Source organism: Gavialis gangeticus, unplaced genomic scaffold (assembly GCF_001723915.1).
Source record: "Gavialis gangeticus isolate Ggan-Ray unplaced genomic scaffold, GavGan_comp1, whole genome shotgun sequence".
Classification (NCBI taxonomy): Eukaryota; Metazoa; Chordata; order Crocodylia; family Gavialidae; genus Gavialis; species Gavialis gangeticus.
The window spans coordinates 75,634,462-75,652,613 of record NW_017729034.1 but is presented as its reverse complement, the minus strand read 5'-3'; the positions used below and the strand labels follow the sequence as shown (position 1 = coordinate 75,652,613).

The 18,152-nt window shown below is 41.5% G+C and overlaps 1 protein-coding gene across 4 annotated transcripts in view; it reads left to right on the top strand.

Moving 5' to 3' along the window:
• TIAM2 (T-cell lymphoma invasion and metastasis 2) overlaps positions 1–18,152 on the top strand; it is a 356,145-nt gene that overhangs the window by 306,943 nt on the left and 31,050 nt on the right. For all 4 annotated transcript variants that reach the window (XM_019526803.1, XM_019526801.1, XM_019526802.1 and 1 more), the window contains 3 exons: positions 12,381–12,560; positions 14,290–14,358; positions 14,754–14,879. In XM_019526803.1, the coding sequence (XP_019382348.1) occupies positions 12,381–12,560; positions 14,290–14,358; positions 14,754–14,879 (375 nt within the window). The remainder of the gene's footprint in view (positions 1–12,380; positions 12,561–14,289; positions 14,359–14,753; positions 14,880–18,152) is intronic.

Here is an 18,152-nt window from a genome sequence, read left to right as displayed (position 1 = left end):
AACTACTTCACAGTTAGGGCGGCTAGGAGCTGGAACCAACTTCCAAGGGAAGTGGTGCTGGCCCCTACCCTGGGGGTCTTTAAGAAGAGGCTGGATGCCTACCTGGCTGGACTCATTTGAGTCCCGTTTTTGTTTTGGGGTTTTGTTGTTCTCCCGCCCCGGCGGGGGGTCGGGCTAGAAGATCTACTAGGTCCCTTCCGACCCTAAATCTATGAAACTATGAAGCTATGACATAATCTGAAGTTTCCGCTAATTCAGGGTAGGAGTGGTTCAAATTATAGGGACAGATTCCCGATTATGTTCACAAATTGTCCATGGGAATATTTGAAATGCAGCTAGCCTTCACCTTCCCTTCAATGAGTCACCGCCTTCTCCAATCCAGCGTATGGTAAGAAAGAGCAGGATTCAACCTTAACACTTGTGTAATAAGGTGGGGGTGAGGGTGGGGGGCAGGGGGAAAGGCACACTCCCACTTCGCAGCAGCAGCATCTTAGTAAATGAGCACAAGGATAAAGGTGACCTTGTAAACCTTAGTGCCATCTTTAAGGGAGCTCTGGAGTTTCCTTGAAACTCCATGTTGGGGAACAGAAGCCTTGAGACCTAGTGTACGATTGTTATGGAATTATCAGGGTTTCCTTGCTGATGTTGTAGCATCATGCCTATGTTGTATAACATTTCTCTCGGTGTTCATTTTTAGAGCTGCCATTAACATAAATTTCCCAGTTCCCTCTGTACTGTGGATATAGGGAATATAGGGCACATTTACATGAGATGTTTACTGCAGAGCTGCCTAATTAGTTCTGCAGTAAAGTCAGCATCTATACATGCAGCCCTATTAGGCTGCAGTAAACTACTTAAGTCCTTCATAAGTTAATACTTGTAAACACAAGTACTATCCTGTGGTGGCATTATTTAGTACACAGTAATGCACATGTAGATGCTGATGGGGCTGCCTGGGGCATGAGGGTGCTTCAGTGTAGGGGTGCCTGCCATTTAGCCCTGCGCCAGAGCACCCTTATGCCCCTGCCAGCCCCTCCACAGCACGTTGAGCTGAGTCGGAGCAGCCCTGGGCTGGGAGGCTAAGCCCCTGGTCTCCCTGCCAGCTGGGGCTGCTCTGACCCAGCTCAACATGCTGCAGTCCCAGGAGCATGTGTTAACACGGAGTTATGCATTGGAGTTTAGTGCATCGCATTGATTATGTGTAGACACGTCCATAATGTTTAAGATAGGATATAAATCCTTATTATTCAGGTTACAAGCCAGAGTTAAGTCTACCTGGGACAGCTTTTGCTTTTAAGCCTCTGCAGTTGGACTCTGCACACATGCTCCCTTTGGATCAACTTGAAAGAGGCAACCTCTGAGGGGGAGAGTCCTCTTGGGCAGGATTACCCATAGTATCCCACTACAGAAGTTTCTTGTACCTGCATGCGAAGAACTAGATACTGGCCTCTGTTAGGAAACAGGATGTGGGAAATGGTAGATTACTGATCTATTCTAGCACAGCAAATCTTATGTAACCACCTTGGTTGCTGTCAGTGTACTAAGAAGATGAAAAAATAGCTGTCCTTAAAAGGAATTTGCACATTACTCAGAACACAAAGGAACAAACAGCAAGAACATTTCAGATTTCCATTAATCTTGGAAGATTTTTTTCCCCCAAAAGAATGATTATATTACATGCAAACTTTACTTTGAAGATGGAATCCTGTGGCGGACTGGCCTTATCTGGTTACCACGGACTTCTAAAAGACAAAGAAACTTAAGTTATGGGGGGTGGGGGGAGGGGGTTGTGTGTTTTGGGAGGTTTTTTGGGCTTTGTTTTTGTTTGTTTCACATTTTTGGCACATCCAGCACCTAAAGGAGAGCTACAAATGTTATCAACATTTAGTTTGTTAACACCTTTTTGGATGGTATATGGCTAATTAACAATCCCGGCTTAATTGGGAAGCCAGGAAAAGAAGTCCCTCCTAACATTAATTTAAAGCATGTTAAGGTTTGGTGTTTAATTTGGAATAAAGACATTGTTGAACCTAGAGTTTAGCAACCTTTTTCAGTCACACTGCACAAGCTGTGTTCTTTTTTAAATACAGGTCCACTGAGAAACTGGAATTTAAATTGCCATAACATTTGATGATAGGAGAAGGAGGAAGAATACTTTCTTTCCAGTAGAGCTGCATTTCATTGACAATGATGCTAACAACATAGCGTGCTGTGTTTTACATGTTTCCTGGACTTGCACATTGGCAACAGGAAGCACCCTTATTTGGTCCATTGAAAATAGTGTTCACTATTCTGTGGTTGACTCTTCTGACTGTTGGTCCTCCAAAGTGACTGTTGCCTTGCTGTCACTAATGAATCCATGCAGACTTCAGTGCTCAGTCAGCAGATGCATATTGCCTAGGTGCACTTTGAAGGTTCAGCAGCAATTATGCTGCCAATAATATTTCAGTAGAATTGGAGGGATGTTGTAGTTGTGATAATCCAGGAAATATGAGGCAAGGATTTTTTTGGTGGCACTTTGTGCCTGAAAACTCCTCTAACATCTCCAACTATTCAGTTTGTCCAATAAAAGATATCAGCAAAAAAAAAAAAATCCTTGCCTCAGTAGTATTTTAGTAATAAAATGGGGGTCTCAGAATATGGATAATGCCGAGCCCTGTGCTTAGACTAACAAGTTAGAAGTAGGTAGAGAGAGAAGGTTTAAGTGCAGGTTTAACTGCGATGATTAAGTGAAGGCTAAATTATTCCATTTCTTCTATGAAGGTAGATTCTGTGAAACTAGAGGGAACAGTGTGCATGTATCCAAGGGTAATATTTGGCAGATAGTGTGGGTTCAATAACCTGGTGGGGTAGGTTGGAGAAAGTGTAGCATTCAAGTGCTGAGCATCTCCTGAATGGGCGCTGCAATGTCAGCCAAGCCCTAGAAGTATTATAAAATGGAGGGAGTGTTTATTCCACGGGCACTTCAGTCCTAAATTGCTTATTACTCCTGTAGCTTGGTGTGTGTGTGGATCAGGGGTGGGCAAAATGCGACCTGCGGGCCAGATGCAGCCCACCAAGCCATTCTATCTGGCCCGTGGGGCCCCTAAACAATTTAAAAAATTAATATTTATCTGCCCTAGGCTGCCTGTCACGTGGCCCTTGATGGCTTTCCAAAACTCAGTAAGCGGCCCTCTGCCCAAAATAATTGTCTGCCCCTGGTGTAGATGAACCAGCCAGAAGGTTCAGTATGATCTTCCAAGTAGGAATTTTATTAATGAGAACAGTTTAGGGGTTTGTTGTTGTTGTTTGTTTGTTTGTTTTATAAATCAATGTGATTACAACAGGAAAGTTCAGACAAAAGACAGGCATAATTATGTACACAGAACATCCAGCAAGCTGCTTATTTCTTTTTTCATTTTATTTTTGTAGTATCATTTGTAAGCCACATCATTTAGTGGCAAATATACTTAACAGAACACCTGCATCATTGGCAATTCACTTTGACCCTCAGGGCAGGCACCATTCCTTAGGCTTTTTAGGTATCTGGCTAATTTTATTATAGCACCTGATATTTTTGTTTATGCAGTGGATTTCAGAAGCACAGAGGCGTTCTGTTAGCAGGTACATCTCCTGGGGATATAGGATCTACAAAACCCATATTCTTTCACATTCTCTTAAGCCACTTACAATACACTGAGCTTTAAAAAAAACTTCTTTTCTATGCCCCTGGCATTTTTTCCCATTGGTGAAAGTATATTAATAGTAAAGGTTTGAGGTAGAAGCCTGTTCGTGCTCTTGTACATTACTTCATCCAATTAAAACGGAACATTAACAGTATCTCACATTTTCATTCATCAGCACAAAGAGCTACTGCACAGCATTTTTTGTGTTGACACATTGCAGTTGTTCAGTTCAGTGAGAAGATGAGCTAGCATGAGATCTAAAGGTTTCTGCCTTGCTTAGAAAGGACTTTCCCCCAGTGAAGTTCATGGTGATAAGGCACAATGCCTGCCTTCAAGAGGAATAAAACCAGAGCTAAGAGTGTAGCTTTAGCTTGCAAAACTAAGCAGCAGGCAGCAGCAGCGTATGGGTCTCTGCACAGGATGTTTTCTCTGGTAAGTTCTGCTACTGTTTACATAAAATGGTGCCTTTTTAAAGAAGGTCAGGAGGGTGACCAGTTAGGCATATTCTGGACATGATGCATTTCATCAGATGAATGGTTTGGTCATTGCTCTGAGTAATAATAATAATTTAAAAGAGTGAACAAACTATTGTAGCTACAGATTAATAGATTTCTGGTGGTGTACGCTCAATAAATAACTTTATGGTGGTCTATGTTGTAAAGAGTTTGCAGAATTTGCAGTTGCCTTGTTTGAGTGTCTGTTGGAAAGAGACTATCCAGAGGTGATACAAATCACATTAGGCAATTGTATATATTTTACTAAGGATCCTTTGACTGTGAAATAACCAAAATGTTAACATTTCATTTCTTTTCTTACCTTTTTGACAAATAATCTGTGGCTGTAGATAATAAACAGGGGAAGCATAGTTTATAACCAAGGAATTATTGGGAAGTGCATCTGTGTATCACTTGCACTATTTACCAAATCCAAGATTACTTCAAATTTAAAATAACTACCCATTAATTAGAGTCTATATATAGAATATGTATACATTTCTTAAATTTTTCCATGTCAAGAATCTTAGCGTTGGAAGGTCATCTTAAATTCATGCCCCCCCACTGCTGCAGGGGGGCAGGCACCCCCTTACCACCTCTCCCTCCCCACAACTTGTCCCACCTGCAGCCTGCTGCCCATTGCAGTGACTGCAACACTGCCTCCTGACTCCCACAGCCCTTGTCTCTTGCTATATCTTCTGCCACCCTATTTGCACACACAAAGTTGTGATGTTTCTGTAGTTGTGATGCTGCATAAACATCAGAAGAGTAGGTGAAACCCCTGTTTGATATCGTCAGTAAGAAAAGGGAGATGAAAGGGAATGGGATTAGTAAGATTGTTGTGCAAAAGTATAGCAAGGATACAAGAAAGTTCCTATATATATTTCATTAGACCAGCAGGCAACTTCTTTTTGTAAACCAGGATTTCAGTCTAGATTTCTTTCTTGCCTAAATAACATCATCAGAATACCATCCTTTATCTGATGGGTTAAAGGTTAGATCCTATCAGATATTAGCTTTTAACTTATGTATGGATTGGATCAGGAACTGAATTTCACAGGTACTGTGTATAACTCTTGTGTGCTCTGTGGAATTAAGTCCTTATCTTGAGATTTCAGACCCTGACTAGCTAATAAAATTAATGGAACTGATAGGACGTTTGTATTCTCTTTCAAATATTGGCATGCTCTATTATTTTCAAAAGGGGGAATTAAGTACATAATTAAAACATGAAATGCTGCTTGATCAGCAAAAATCTCATTGCTTTATTCTTTTCCTTCATTAGAATTGCTGTTAACACTTCCAGTATATTAGAACATCTCGACTCTGCTAATATTCCTTCACATTCTTCATAAAAAGTAAATCAATACGTGTTTATTGCTTAGTGTGAGAAAATGAGCACTGTAGATCTGCCTTAAACTTGTGAAACTGGGAAATTCAGAATGAAAAATGAAACTTCATCCGTGGCTTATTTCATCATGTACAAAAGGGTACAAAATTCTCAACAGTGCATAATTGTTGTTTCATACTGGACACATCTGGGTATGTTATGCCATCCCAAAAGGCAATTCTGAATATGCTTAACTTGCTGATGCAAGTCAGAATCCAAATGCTTATACATGGTGTTTGGTTGTTTAGTCTCCTTTGCTTTTTACAAGTAGTATTTAATTAAAACTGTGCAACTATCCAAAAATAAAATAATGCCAAACAAACCAGTGCGTCTCCAGGACATTGTTTCAATTCATGCTGTGATACTTGCAGAACACTACAAGGATGTATCAGCTTGCTTTGATTACTGTGCACTTTGTCCTCTCTCAGTTAACTGTAAAATTCAACCAGATTTTTTTTACATTGTCCACTGTATTGAATCTAAATGGGGCTTATCTCTTGTGCGTTGTAAAGACCCCAGAGATGCCCTGTACCTCCTTTATATGAAAAGGTGAGACCATGAACTTCTAGTATTACTTCAGGGAATAAAACACTAGCTAACAAAGATGGTCAGCGAGAGAAAGGTCTGCTTATAACATCTTCACATTAAACTTGCCTGAGACCACTGGCCTGAATCAAGTGGCTCTGTTCTAGAGTGACCACCCATCCCTAACTTGGCAGGACAGTCACAAAATGTAAAGATCAAGTCCCAGTCCTGGGTACAATGACTCCAAGTTAGCATTTGTCCTAGATTCCCCTCTACACAATCAAACCGTAGCAGTACCATGTACAGGGATCCAGGTTTTCTGTTAGCTGCTGAGGGGAGCAGGATGCAGGGGGCACCACGTGCATGTTTGTGCATGCACACATGCACATGGCCAACACTACAGCCAGGCAGTGGTGGAGAGCAGCTCCCCCAGCTGCCTGCAGGTAAGTCTGTGGGAGGAGGAAGGGGACATAGACAACATGGGGCAGAGGAACAAAGGGGCAGATTGAGAGAGGGAGTGGGGCAGAGATGGTGGCTGTGGCTGGGCCTGGGGGCTCTGCCCAGCTGGGGTGGTGCATGGGAGCCAGGCTGGGAATGTGCAGCTGTGGGGCCTGGCTGGAGAGCAGGAAGCAGCTGTGGGCAGCTCATCCAGGGTGTGGTGGGGGGTTTGGCTCCCCACTGCTGTGCACACTTGCAAGGAAGAGGGATATGGGGGGGCACATGCCCCCCAGAGTTGTGCACAGGGTGAGGACAGATGTGGGCTGCAGGCTCGGGGCTTCTTTCTCTGCTCCCCAGCCTCTGCAACCCAGCAAGCGGGACCTGGCATGGCATGGCAGGGCAGGGCAAGGTGGGGAGGCTCAGTGTCCTTCCTGCCTTTGCATTTTGAAAAGGTGGTCACCCTAGTCTGTTCCCAAACAGGCAAATTTCTTAGAAATTTGACTCGCTTGAAATAACTAAAGCACTAACAATACTAGAGTTCTGCTGCATACTTTTAAATTTGATTGAATATCTTCCTCCACTTTCAGTGTCAGCCATTATTGTGGGAGACAAACAATCCTCTGCACACCTACAGGCTTGGCAATGCCAACCTGACCAACACTGCCCAATGAAAGGAACCTGGAGGTAATAATAGACCACAGTGTGAACATGAGCTGGCACTGTGACACTGTAGCCAGCAGGGCCAACAATACCCTGGCATGCATCAATTGATGCATCTTCAGCGAAACCAAAGAAGTGATTCTCCCACTCTGCGTCCAGTTCTGGGTGCTGCACTTTAACAAGGACGTGGTAAAACTTGAGAGAGTCCAGAGAAGGACCACCCGTATGATCAGAGACTCGCATAGGAAGCCATACAAGGAAAGGTTGAGGGATCTGGGACTCTTCAGCCTGAAAAAAAGAAAGCTAAGAGGGAACTTGGTAGCACCTTACCGCTGCATCAGAGCTGTACATCAAGGGTTCACCAGGGTACCCTTGGGGAAAAGTAGGAGCAATCGTCACAAACTCCTGGACGATCATTTCAGGCTCAACATTAGGAAAAACTACTTCACAACTAGGGTGTCCAGACTGTGCAATAAGCTCCCTCCAGAGGTGGTGCAGTCACCTACCCTGGAAATCTTCAAAAGGAGACTGGACAGGCTGCTTGGTGCAGGGGGCTGGACCCACTGATCTTCCAAGGTTCCTTCCTGGCTTACAGTCTATGAATCTGTGAATTATTAATGGCCTCGATTCAGAAGCCTAGTATATCGGTTTCTAATGAAAATGCTGGTGTTTCTCAGAATTTTGGCAAAAAGAATGATATTGGATAGTGTATACTGTATCTCCATGTACAGCATAGAGGGAAATTAAAGACCATTTTTTCCCTCAGTGAGAAGTGGTTGCCTACAGGATTCTGTTTTGGTGTCTACCTGTCCCTTAGGAAAAGTTGCAAGTTGTAGCTTCTTATTTCAAAATGGCTTTGATAAGGAATAATTTTGTATTCAGGAAGGGGAGAGGGAGGAGGTGGAGAAGAAAGGACTCCAAAGACTTAAGAAAGCTGGGCCTATCCCTGTCCAGTAGGGAGTTAGTTTCTAAGGCAACTGGATCCGCAGTGATGTAAATCCAGTCATGTTTCCAGAAAATAAAAAGCTACAGGTTCTTCAGCTAATGCAGAGATACCAGCTAACCAAAAAAGAACTGACACTGAAAGAGTTAAGTGTCATTTTCTTTCTTCTTTATGACAACTTGACATGCTTCGTCAACAGATACAAAAATCAAAGGATTAATGACCTCCCTGCAAGGTGTAGCCATTTAATTTAAGGGAATGTTATTCTGAAAAGTAATCAAATTATGTATATTACACACTTTTTTTTAACCTTTCCGAGGAATTTTCTTAAAATGAAGAATGTTCTAAGCCTACTCAAAATAATCCTTTCTGTCACTTTTAAGTAAATGCTGTCTAGCTGGCAGGGCAGGGTTTGAAGTGCATGGGATGCATAAATGAGAAATTATAAAATTAAGCAGCATTGAGCAGAGAGAAGGTAAAACTAATTAACTTTGTGCAGCATCGCTACTCAATCAAAATCATTCAACAAGTTGCAGTGGGTCATGGGGCAGCCATGAAATTGCTGTGCTGCTGCTTAACTAGTTTTGATTTAAAGTTGTGTGCTCCCTCTGATTAATTTTACCTAGTATTTTAACTCCGTGAGGGATAGCCTAGTCACGGACTGTGATGTTCATGTGTGCCAAGAGGCAAAGTAAAATGGAAGGTTAATAATACCTCTCTAGCAAGGGTGTTCTTTCTTCACTTTAAAAAGGATGTTCTCAAAGTGCATTTTCTTAATTGTATTTTGTTTAGTTCTCAGTTGAGTTATAATGTAGACAACCCTGTTAATATCTACATGTGCCCAAACTAACCATGCTAAGTATTGGATTACTCTGGTTTTGCACAGAGAAAATTCCCCTAACATTATTTTCACAGGATTTCCTGTTTATAGAGAATACTGTGTCCAAAATATAGGGAAAATGATATTATCATTTAAAAAAAAAAAAAGAAACAAACAAAAGCCTCATATAGAATCATGATGTGAGCAACAGCCTTCAAGTGAAAGGAATCTCTGCCCCCAGTGTGTGAGAGCTTACAAATTGTTAACAAATATCAGCTTGTGTGCTCCTTTCTACCTCACTAGAAGGGTAGCAAATGGGTGAGAGGGACCAGGGTCATGGCTACATTCCCTTCCAGACTGCTCAAAAGGACCAGTGAGTTGGTGGAAGTGTTATATGCCTCCATGTTGAAATGTAATGGTCAGATTAAACAAGAAACAGTTCATCCTAACTTGATTCTACTTTAGACTTGCAGAGTACATGGATATAGACCCTAGATAAATTCTCATTGCCTTGTCTGACATGACCATTATAATCTAGCATCATTTAGGTTTTTAGATGTCATGGGACAGATCTGCAGCCTAGGTCAGAGTGCATTGCATAAGGCAAATTAAAGCTATCTGTACAAGACTGCAAATTAGGCCAAAGGGTGAAATAAATAAGCTCCTGAAAGGCACAAGTCATCTACCTTCTGCTCTGTCCAAACCTGGTGCTGTATCCAGGGTGCCTCAATCTGGGGATCTGACTGCATCCAGATAATCTGAATTGCTGTTTTTGCAACCGTTTTTTTAACCAATTACATATTTTGATTCAAATAAAAGCACACTGTAAAGCTCAGCATTATTACCACTTAGTGAATGCTGACTACTGGGCTGATATACAAACATAAAGGAAGAAAATTGGGAACCCCAGAGCTTATTGCAGAAGCAGAGATGATCTGTTCTGTCTAAGGAAGTTGGCTGCCATAGTCTCCTTTGAGAATTTGGTACCCAAAACTCCAAGGTGGCTTTGAATATATTGACTTGAACCAGGAAAATGTACATTAACTTATGTTATCCTCTATAGACCATACTATATCATACTTGAAGGACCAGTCTTGATATGGCAGACTTATTTTGAGTAATCAACAAAGTGTACGATTAAGTAGAAATGTTAATGAAAAGTGGGAGATTATTAGGTGTACAAGTGGAAGACTGGGGCAAGCATAAGGTGAAGAATAAAGGAGCCAAAATGAATATTGGAGAAGGTTCCCAACTGGGTAATAAGAAAGGAAAATGCCTTCCAAAATCTTTCCAGAAAATGCTGCAACACCCTCCATTTCCTGGAGGTAACCAAAGGGACCATATTTGGTTTTGGCATTTAAATACCATCTTGTAACAAGGACTGTTACTTACTTTACATGTGTTCTTCCAGAGCAGTGCTGTTGTTTACTGGTGCCTTCACTGAAGGGCTAGCTCATGTCCTTGATCAATGATTGTGCTCTTGTGGATGTCAGTTAGGGCCACCCACACAAACCTTGCCCCACCCTTGCCCTAAAGGCTGAATCATTATGGCACAAATATGAAACGCTGAAAACAGAAACAAAGGAAGCAAACACTTTGGAAATCCATCATCTTATAAAGGTTGTTAAAATAAAAATCTGACTCTAAAATGAAAATATGATTAATTTCAAAAACACTTTTTTAATGTTACACAAATGTGTGTGTGAATTCTTGATGTAAGATAAAGCCATAATTTCAAGAGTTGCCCTTACGGGGCAACTATTATCTTGTGTTTTGTTGCTGTTTAGCTTGTTTTGTTGAGTTTTGCCTTGTGCATTAAACATGCCCTATAACTAGATTCCATAGGCCTGAGAGTTGTCATTAAATGGGATTGTAGAGAACAAAGATGCTCTTGTGCTAGTGATAGTGATGCAAGTCACAGTAAGTTTTCTTGGGGAATAATAATTGGTGACTAGAAACTCATACATTTTAATCTGGAGGCACTGCAAGTATTTGACATGTTTATTTTCACTTACCTAGATGTTAGCAAAGTATATATGTTTGGTTGGAATTTGATGCTGCCAGTATAGTTATGTTGCACATACAGCCTACTTCTTATAGGAAAAGTGGTAGAGTTCTAGCATTTAGAAAATACTTCCCTAAACTTCAGGAAAAAATGTATTTCTCCATTTGCTGATACCATAAAGTGCTAGACCTTTGTAGTTTCTGTATTGATTATATCCTAAGATTATTGCTTAGGGCATCTGGCTACATATGCTGGGCTAGGGTCTGAGCTGTGCTGAAGAGTAGCCTGAGGAGGCTCTGGAATAGAAAGATATCACTTTTTTTTTCAGTCTTTCGTTATTTGAAATAGTTCATGGAGTAATTACACCAGCCTTAATGTCCTCTGAAAGTCCACTAACATCTTAAGGGACTTTCTGAATTAGGACCTTATTTCAGAACAACTAGGGAAATGTTTCTTTACAGATATGTGCTGAAGAGTTCATCTTCGATATAAGATACGGTAAAATGCTTTTTATCAATCCTAGTGTTACAGAAGAAGACTGGTAGTATTTATAATATAAATATCTGAAAGAGAGAAGCATTTAGGAGGAAGAATTGCTTAGCGCATGGCATGAGGAGGTGAAAAACTAGGACTAATAGGGTAGAACTAGGAAATGGAAAACATAGGCTTATTATCAGAACGTTGCGGACTAGGGTTCTTCAGGAAATGCAAAAGAGGCTGTCGGACCTCCATGATAGTCACCGTTTAAACATCTAATCACCAGTGCCTGATGCCACAATTAGAATGGCATTCTTTCAGCTTGCCAGCGTGTGTGGAACCACACTTGATGTGCACCAGTAAATTGAAAGCTGTGCACAATACAGCCCTGCATGGGGCTGCCCCATGCATGGTCTGCAAATGCTGAATGGGGAGAATCAATCATCTTCCTCCATTTAGCAAGTTGAAAGCACCAGCAGACCCAGTTCAAGAACTGGGGCAGCTCCAGCCTCCTTGATGACAATTAGGTCTCAGACCAGGCCAGGCCTTTCCTAATCCCGATGCTGACAATGAACTCATTAGCAGCATGGAGACTGGGGTCTGCTACACATTCAGTTTAAGGCACTATACAAAACCAGCCATTTGGTGGAACATCTTTGTGGTTAGTTTGCCATTTTATGGTGCTATAAATTGTCTGAACGTGTTCCAGGTTGCCATTCATGGTGCAATTAACTTGTTAACTGTGTGATAAATGTAACACCTGCCAAGACTCGTTACGTCTTCAAAGCAACTTTCTTAAAAATAAAAATAAAAATCAGTGGCATGATGTGACCCACTGAATTTAGAATAAGGGCAAGAATGAATATGTGAATTCTTTCTTCACATGGGAAATTCTAAAGAGATGAATACTTCTTGTGTACCTATATTTTTAAATGAGCCCCACTCCCTTTTTGTGTCCGACAGAGTGCTGAACAAATCACAGCGCTGTGCCGGAATTTTCCCGAAGTCCAAGCAAACGGTATGGAAGGACAAAAGGGCAGTCAAGATCCACCTCTGAAACCACTGGCACGACATCTCTCTGATGCAGATCGATTGCGGAAAGTCATCCAAGAACTTATGGATACTGAGAAATCATATGTAAAGGTAGTGGAAACAACTTCCTGTGTAGCTATAGGTTTCCTGTTGGGCTCTGACATCATTGATTAAAATAATCCTGTGGTTCTAAAGCTTACCTCTGTATGAAGTGGCCCTGGTACCACATGTCTAGTTCTGTTACCTTCAGTGGACTTATTCCTAATGCAAAGCCTTGCAGGCTTTTACTCATAAAAATTCAGATTCTAAGCAGTTTGAAGCATTGCCCTGCATGTATGTAGGAAAGTAGAAATGTATGTGCGCAGGACAACTGTGGTAGGTGAGGGTTCTGGGTTCTCCAGTGGATTTTTCCACAGCTCTTCAAAATCTAAGCTTTTTAACCCTTCTGCTTAGAAAGAAACCCTTCATCATGGAAACTGATGCATTGCTCAGTGTGGCCAGTGGAATTACAACAGACATTTTTTATTTTCTTAAAAAGCCATGGTTTTGTTGGGTGCATGGCCCTTTTTAGAAACACAAATTGATGGATTTCAAAAGTAGTAATGACCATTAACATTTGAAAGTCCTGTGTAAAACTTAGTTTTGCTGACCTTCAAGAGGGAAGAAACCCGTTCTCAGTCCCCACTGCCAATCTAAAATGGTTCCCAAAGAGATGCACTTAGATGCAGGTAATTCATGAATTATGCTCATGTAAAAGACTAGGAGGAAAATATCTTAATGTATTTGCTTTTACAATTCCAGGTGATTTACAGCTATGCATCCTTGAGCAGTTTTGCTTAAGCTTGATGTGTAGCAAAAAATAATAACCAAGCACATCCAACTGCTCTTTTTTTTTTTTTTTTTGGCAAAGAAATCACTTTAATTAAGGATCAAATTGTCATCAGATCTTTGAATGTGCCCACTTATGTGAGAAACAGAGCATTGTGACACAAGAAACTTACTTTCACGGAGGACTATATGCACATGTTCTGTAACAAGATAGTTTTATCTATCTGACAGCTGTCACAAGATAAAACTTGGTCCCCAAAATACAAATGGCTTCATGGATTCGAATCAGATACTTTTTATCTTCTATTTATTATCAAAATGGCTAAGATGTGTTGGGGTGTCCTCCAGACCTCCCAGGTCAGCCAAATCATAAAACTTTAGTGTGGCGTTTGCAAGAAGACACGCATCTTTCCCCCTCTGTAAGAAATTCTGCCATTTTTTTCCTCAGGGTCACAAAGCCCTGCAGCACTGACCCATGATTCAGCCATCGCACTTTGGTGTGGTATAGTAAGTCTTCAAAAATAATGTCAGTTCTGTGGAGAAATGACTGGAAAAGCCCTTAATCATGTTCCCCTGACAAAATAACAAAACAGTCTAATGCCTATAGGCTATACAGACATTACACATCATTGTGATTGTTACTACCAATGTCTAACAGAGTTATTATTGTTCATCTAACCTGCATGCTTATGAGTTTTGATGTTGATATTTATGAACTTTTGTGTTCTTCATAAAACCATCTTCTACAACTTTCTTATACCACACTGTACTAAAATATAACTTCATTTCACATTGTAATTTGGGGCTCTAAAGATCTACTTACAAAACTAAAGCACCGTGTTGAGATTGGCTTGGCTTTACAGTGAAAATTGGTTTAGCACTTATGGGTATGTATGAGATTTTGTTATAAGAAACAGAAATATTTTCTTGAAAATTGCATCTATCCACAGTTTTTGTTTACAGAATGATTTTGAACTGTTAATTATTTGAGCAAATTCTTTGTTTCTTCCAGGATTTAAGCTGCCTCTTTGAGTTATACTTAGATCCCCTTCAAAATGAGACCTTCCTTACCCAGGATGAGGTGAGGCAATAGTTAAGAGATGTTCTTTTCAGTCTTTTGTGTGTTTTCTGTAATCCCTGATATATGGACTTTTCTTTTGCTGAGGACATGACAAGGAGCTAACAAGTAGCATAACAATAGAACACACATCTTTTAAGTGTTTTCTTTCTAGCACATTAGTCACATATTTTTCTAATGGTAATTGCTTTTCTGACTGGAACATTTTTTAGACATCTTTTGTAACCACTTTCTCTTTATTGAGCCCATGGCAAAACTATTAAAAAACTCAAAATAATTGATTTTCTGCATTCCTCTTTAATATCTGGCATCTCTCATTGGACTGTATTCTCAGGGCATCTATTTAGTAGAGGTATAGAGCTATCAGCTTCATGTCCTCCTGTTTGATTTTCATACAGATGGAGTCCTTGTTTGGCAGCCTGCCAGAAATGTTGGATTTCCAGAAAGTATTTTTGGAGACTCTGGAAGATGGAATTTCTTCCTCCTCAGATTTTAACACACTAGAAACACCATCCCAGTTCCGGGTAAATGCATGATCTTGTAAATCTTTGTAACGGGGCCAGAAATGCATAATTTGGGGTTTAAAGTTTATTCTCTCTCTTCAGGTGACTGCCTCTTTATATTTCAAACTTTACTTCTGATTGCAAATCGATATCCAGCCATTGATTGAATTACAGTGAGAAAGATAAATTCTGTTTTTCACAGATTTATCTCCTCCTTCCAAGGACAGATGATATAGGTTGAATATACTGATAAGACTTTCAATGTGCTATAACCTAGTAATACTTAAAAGGATGCTTCCTCTCCAGCAGGAAGCAAACTTACTGGGTTTAAGTTCTGTCATGTTTTATGCTTTGTGCAGTCCCACTTGAATTCCTGACATTCAGTTCATCTGGTGCAAAGTACAAATTGCTCCTGTTAAATATAGTACGAGTTTCTCTTGTGTCCTGTGGTTGAAGAATAGAGCCTACAGAGAATGGCCCTCTGTTGCTTTGTTTGCCTGAAGAGTGCAACTCAGTGGGTGTATCTACATGTGCAATAAATTCAAAGCAATACACTCTGGAGCAGTTTGAGCTGGAGTAAACTACTCCCAAGCACAGCATCTACACATGTGCCCAGGATAGCAGCAATTTGAACTGGGGCAGAGCAGGTCTGGGCTGGCAGGGGCTCACCTGGGTGGTGACATGCCTCAGCAGAGGGGCTGGCTGGGGCATGAGAGTACTGCAACTATGGAGCTGTGTCGCTAGGTGACAGGCAGGAGTTTAGCCCCTGGCTGGCTGGGCTGACCACATACAATTTATGCCCACAGTCAAGTTCTATACATGTTTAATTGCAGTTAATTATGCAACTGACAGTACAATCTTATGCCAGCATAAATTGGTTTACTGCATCCTAATAGTGTCACATGTGTAGATGGTGACACTTTATTCCACTGTTAATTAATCTGCTGTGCAGTTAAGCACACATGTAGTAGATGTATCCAGTATGTAGCAAAGACCTGGAGAAAATGTGTTCCCACAACTGCTGATTCATAAAACTAGAAGACCCGCTGTCATATCTTCTCAATTCTTGCCCATTACCAGAGAAATCAAGTACAAAGATCCCTTTTTATTTGCTGCTCATATTCTTTGGTCTCTCCTTTCTCCTTCTGTACTCTTTGCTTTGTGAAGAGCAACATGAGAAAACATCTCTCATGTTTTCTAATGAGAGATCTCTCTCTTGGAGTCTCCATGATTCACAGTCCCTCCCACCTCCTCCCAGTCTTCCTCATCCAAGGAAAGAAATAAAAAGGTGCCCTGTAATCACCATATACCTAATAGAGCTTGAACACAGATTTTTTTAAAACCTTCTTCTAACCTTAGCTCCTCTACTTGTTGCTTCCCAACAGTTACCAGTTTTTCTCTCAGAACCACAAGCTGAACTGCCTCCTACCCTGTCCTAGGAGCATAGTGAGAGAAGATGACTAACACAGTTGATTCTAATTCAGGGAAAAACAATATAGTTGTGGATTTCTTTGCTTAGGTTGGCCAAGCTCTGTACCCAGGGGGAGAGCAGCATGCGAAGCTGCTGCCAGCAGAGTGCACAGGTAGCTGGAAGAGAATTTTGTTGCCTTCAGTGCTATAATGCCAGAAGAAATGCTTGGAGTGGTGGTGGCATAACAGAGTAGGGGAGAGCGTAGAGGATTACAGACCCTCCCCCACTTGAACTTTCTTCATTAAGAGCTGTTTTGTTCTCTACCATCATTAAACTAACAGCCCATCCTTTTCCTACCTGATCTGACAAGTTTACATCCTCTCTTGCACCTCAGACACCCCTGCTCCCCTTCTGTAACAAGTGATTGGAAATTTTAATCTCAATTCCCAGTCCTCCTACCTATCTATAAAATGCTAATTTTTATAATCACCTTTATAAGGTTTTCAGGTTCTACCTCCTTCCACACCTTATAAAGATTATAAAAATTATCATTTCCTCTTTTACTCATTCTATGTACTTCTCTGTACTCCTGTTTTTCTCTCTTCTCCCCCTCCCCATCTATCATCAACGTCTGTGGTCCAACTTTTCTGTCCTTCTGGGATCTCCTTTATTCCTTCTAATTCTGTTCCCCTTCCTGGATTCGACTCCCCCCTAAAAGCCTTTTGTCTAAGGCAAGGATGTCAAACTCCTGTGGCCCCATGGACTGAATGAATGTCATGGGGCCTGTCCACAGGCCAGATCGGACCCACAGCTTCATCTTTTTCCCCCTTTCCTTTCCCCAGCATACCTGATCTTGGGGGTGCTCCAATCAGTGTAGGACTAGCACTGAGTGCAGCATGAATCCTGGAGTGGTTGGAATGAGCACTGTGTGGGGCAGCGTCTGGAGTGCAGTCATGCTGCACATGGTGGCTGCCCCAGTTGGATTGCATTGCATGCAGCGTCTGCTCCAGCAGCTCCAGTACCATGCTGCACATGGTATCTGCAAGTGCCATGCACAGCACAGATCTGGTATAACATGTGGCGCACACCTGACTGCCATGTTCAGCATGACTGCTGCACTGGGCAAACTGCTGTACCTGACACCTATTCTGGCTGTTCTGGGATCTGTGCCGCGAAAAGCCCTACGTCCTGTGCTAGCTAGATCTGGTATGCTGGGGGCAGGGGAGGAGGAGAGGGCCTAGACAGGCTTATAGACCAGCCCTGTGCCATGGGTGCTTGCTGTGCCCCTTGTGGGTCTGATCAAACCCAAGGACAGGACCAAGGTCTAGATGGCAGGGGGCTTTATGTTTGACATTCCTGTCAAAAGCTTGTTTTCTTCTGTTGGATCCCAGAATGCAAATCATTCCATACAAAAATATTAAGCTGCTGTCTCTAGTAGATGTGGGCAACAAGAGGATTAGCTAGAGAAATTCCTGTCTGCCGATGACACTGATTGGGCACGCTGAGGGGGGCTTGATGGTCTCCTCACTTTTTCCAGTAGAAATCGGACTTTTCCAGTTTCCTAATATTCACCAAAATCAATAGAGTTCTGACCACAGATATATAGAATGTTTCTTGGAAGCTCAGAACTGGTTGGCTGAGGCATTCAAAAGTTACCACATTCTTAGGTAGAGACAGACAAATGGAAAAATGGCATTAAATTGGGTGTGGGACCTCACTTCACTTGGCCAGCTAGGAGGAGTTCTTAGCTTGCAAACTATGTCCACACAGGCTCTTTGTGAATAACATCTTGGGCTATGATGTAGCATGTGACTACTTGAAGAAGGAGGGTCCCCAGAATTGAACAGCGGTGAATTAAGCCAGCAATCTTTTTCCAGCACTGC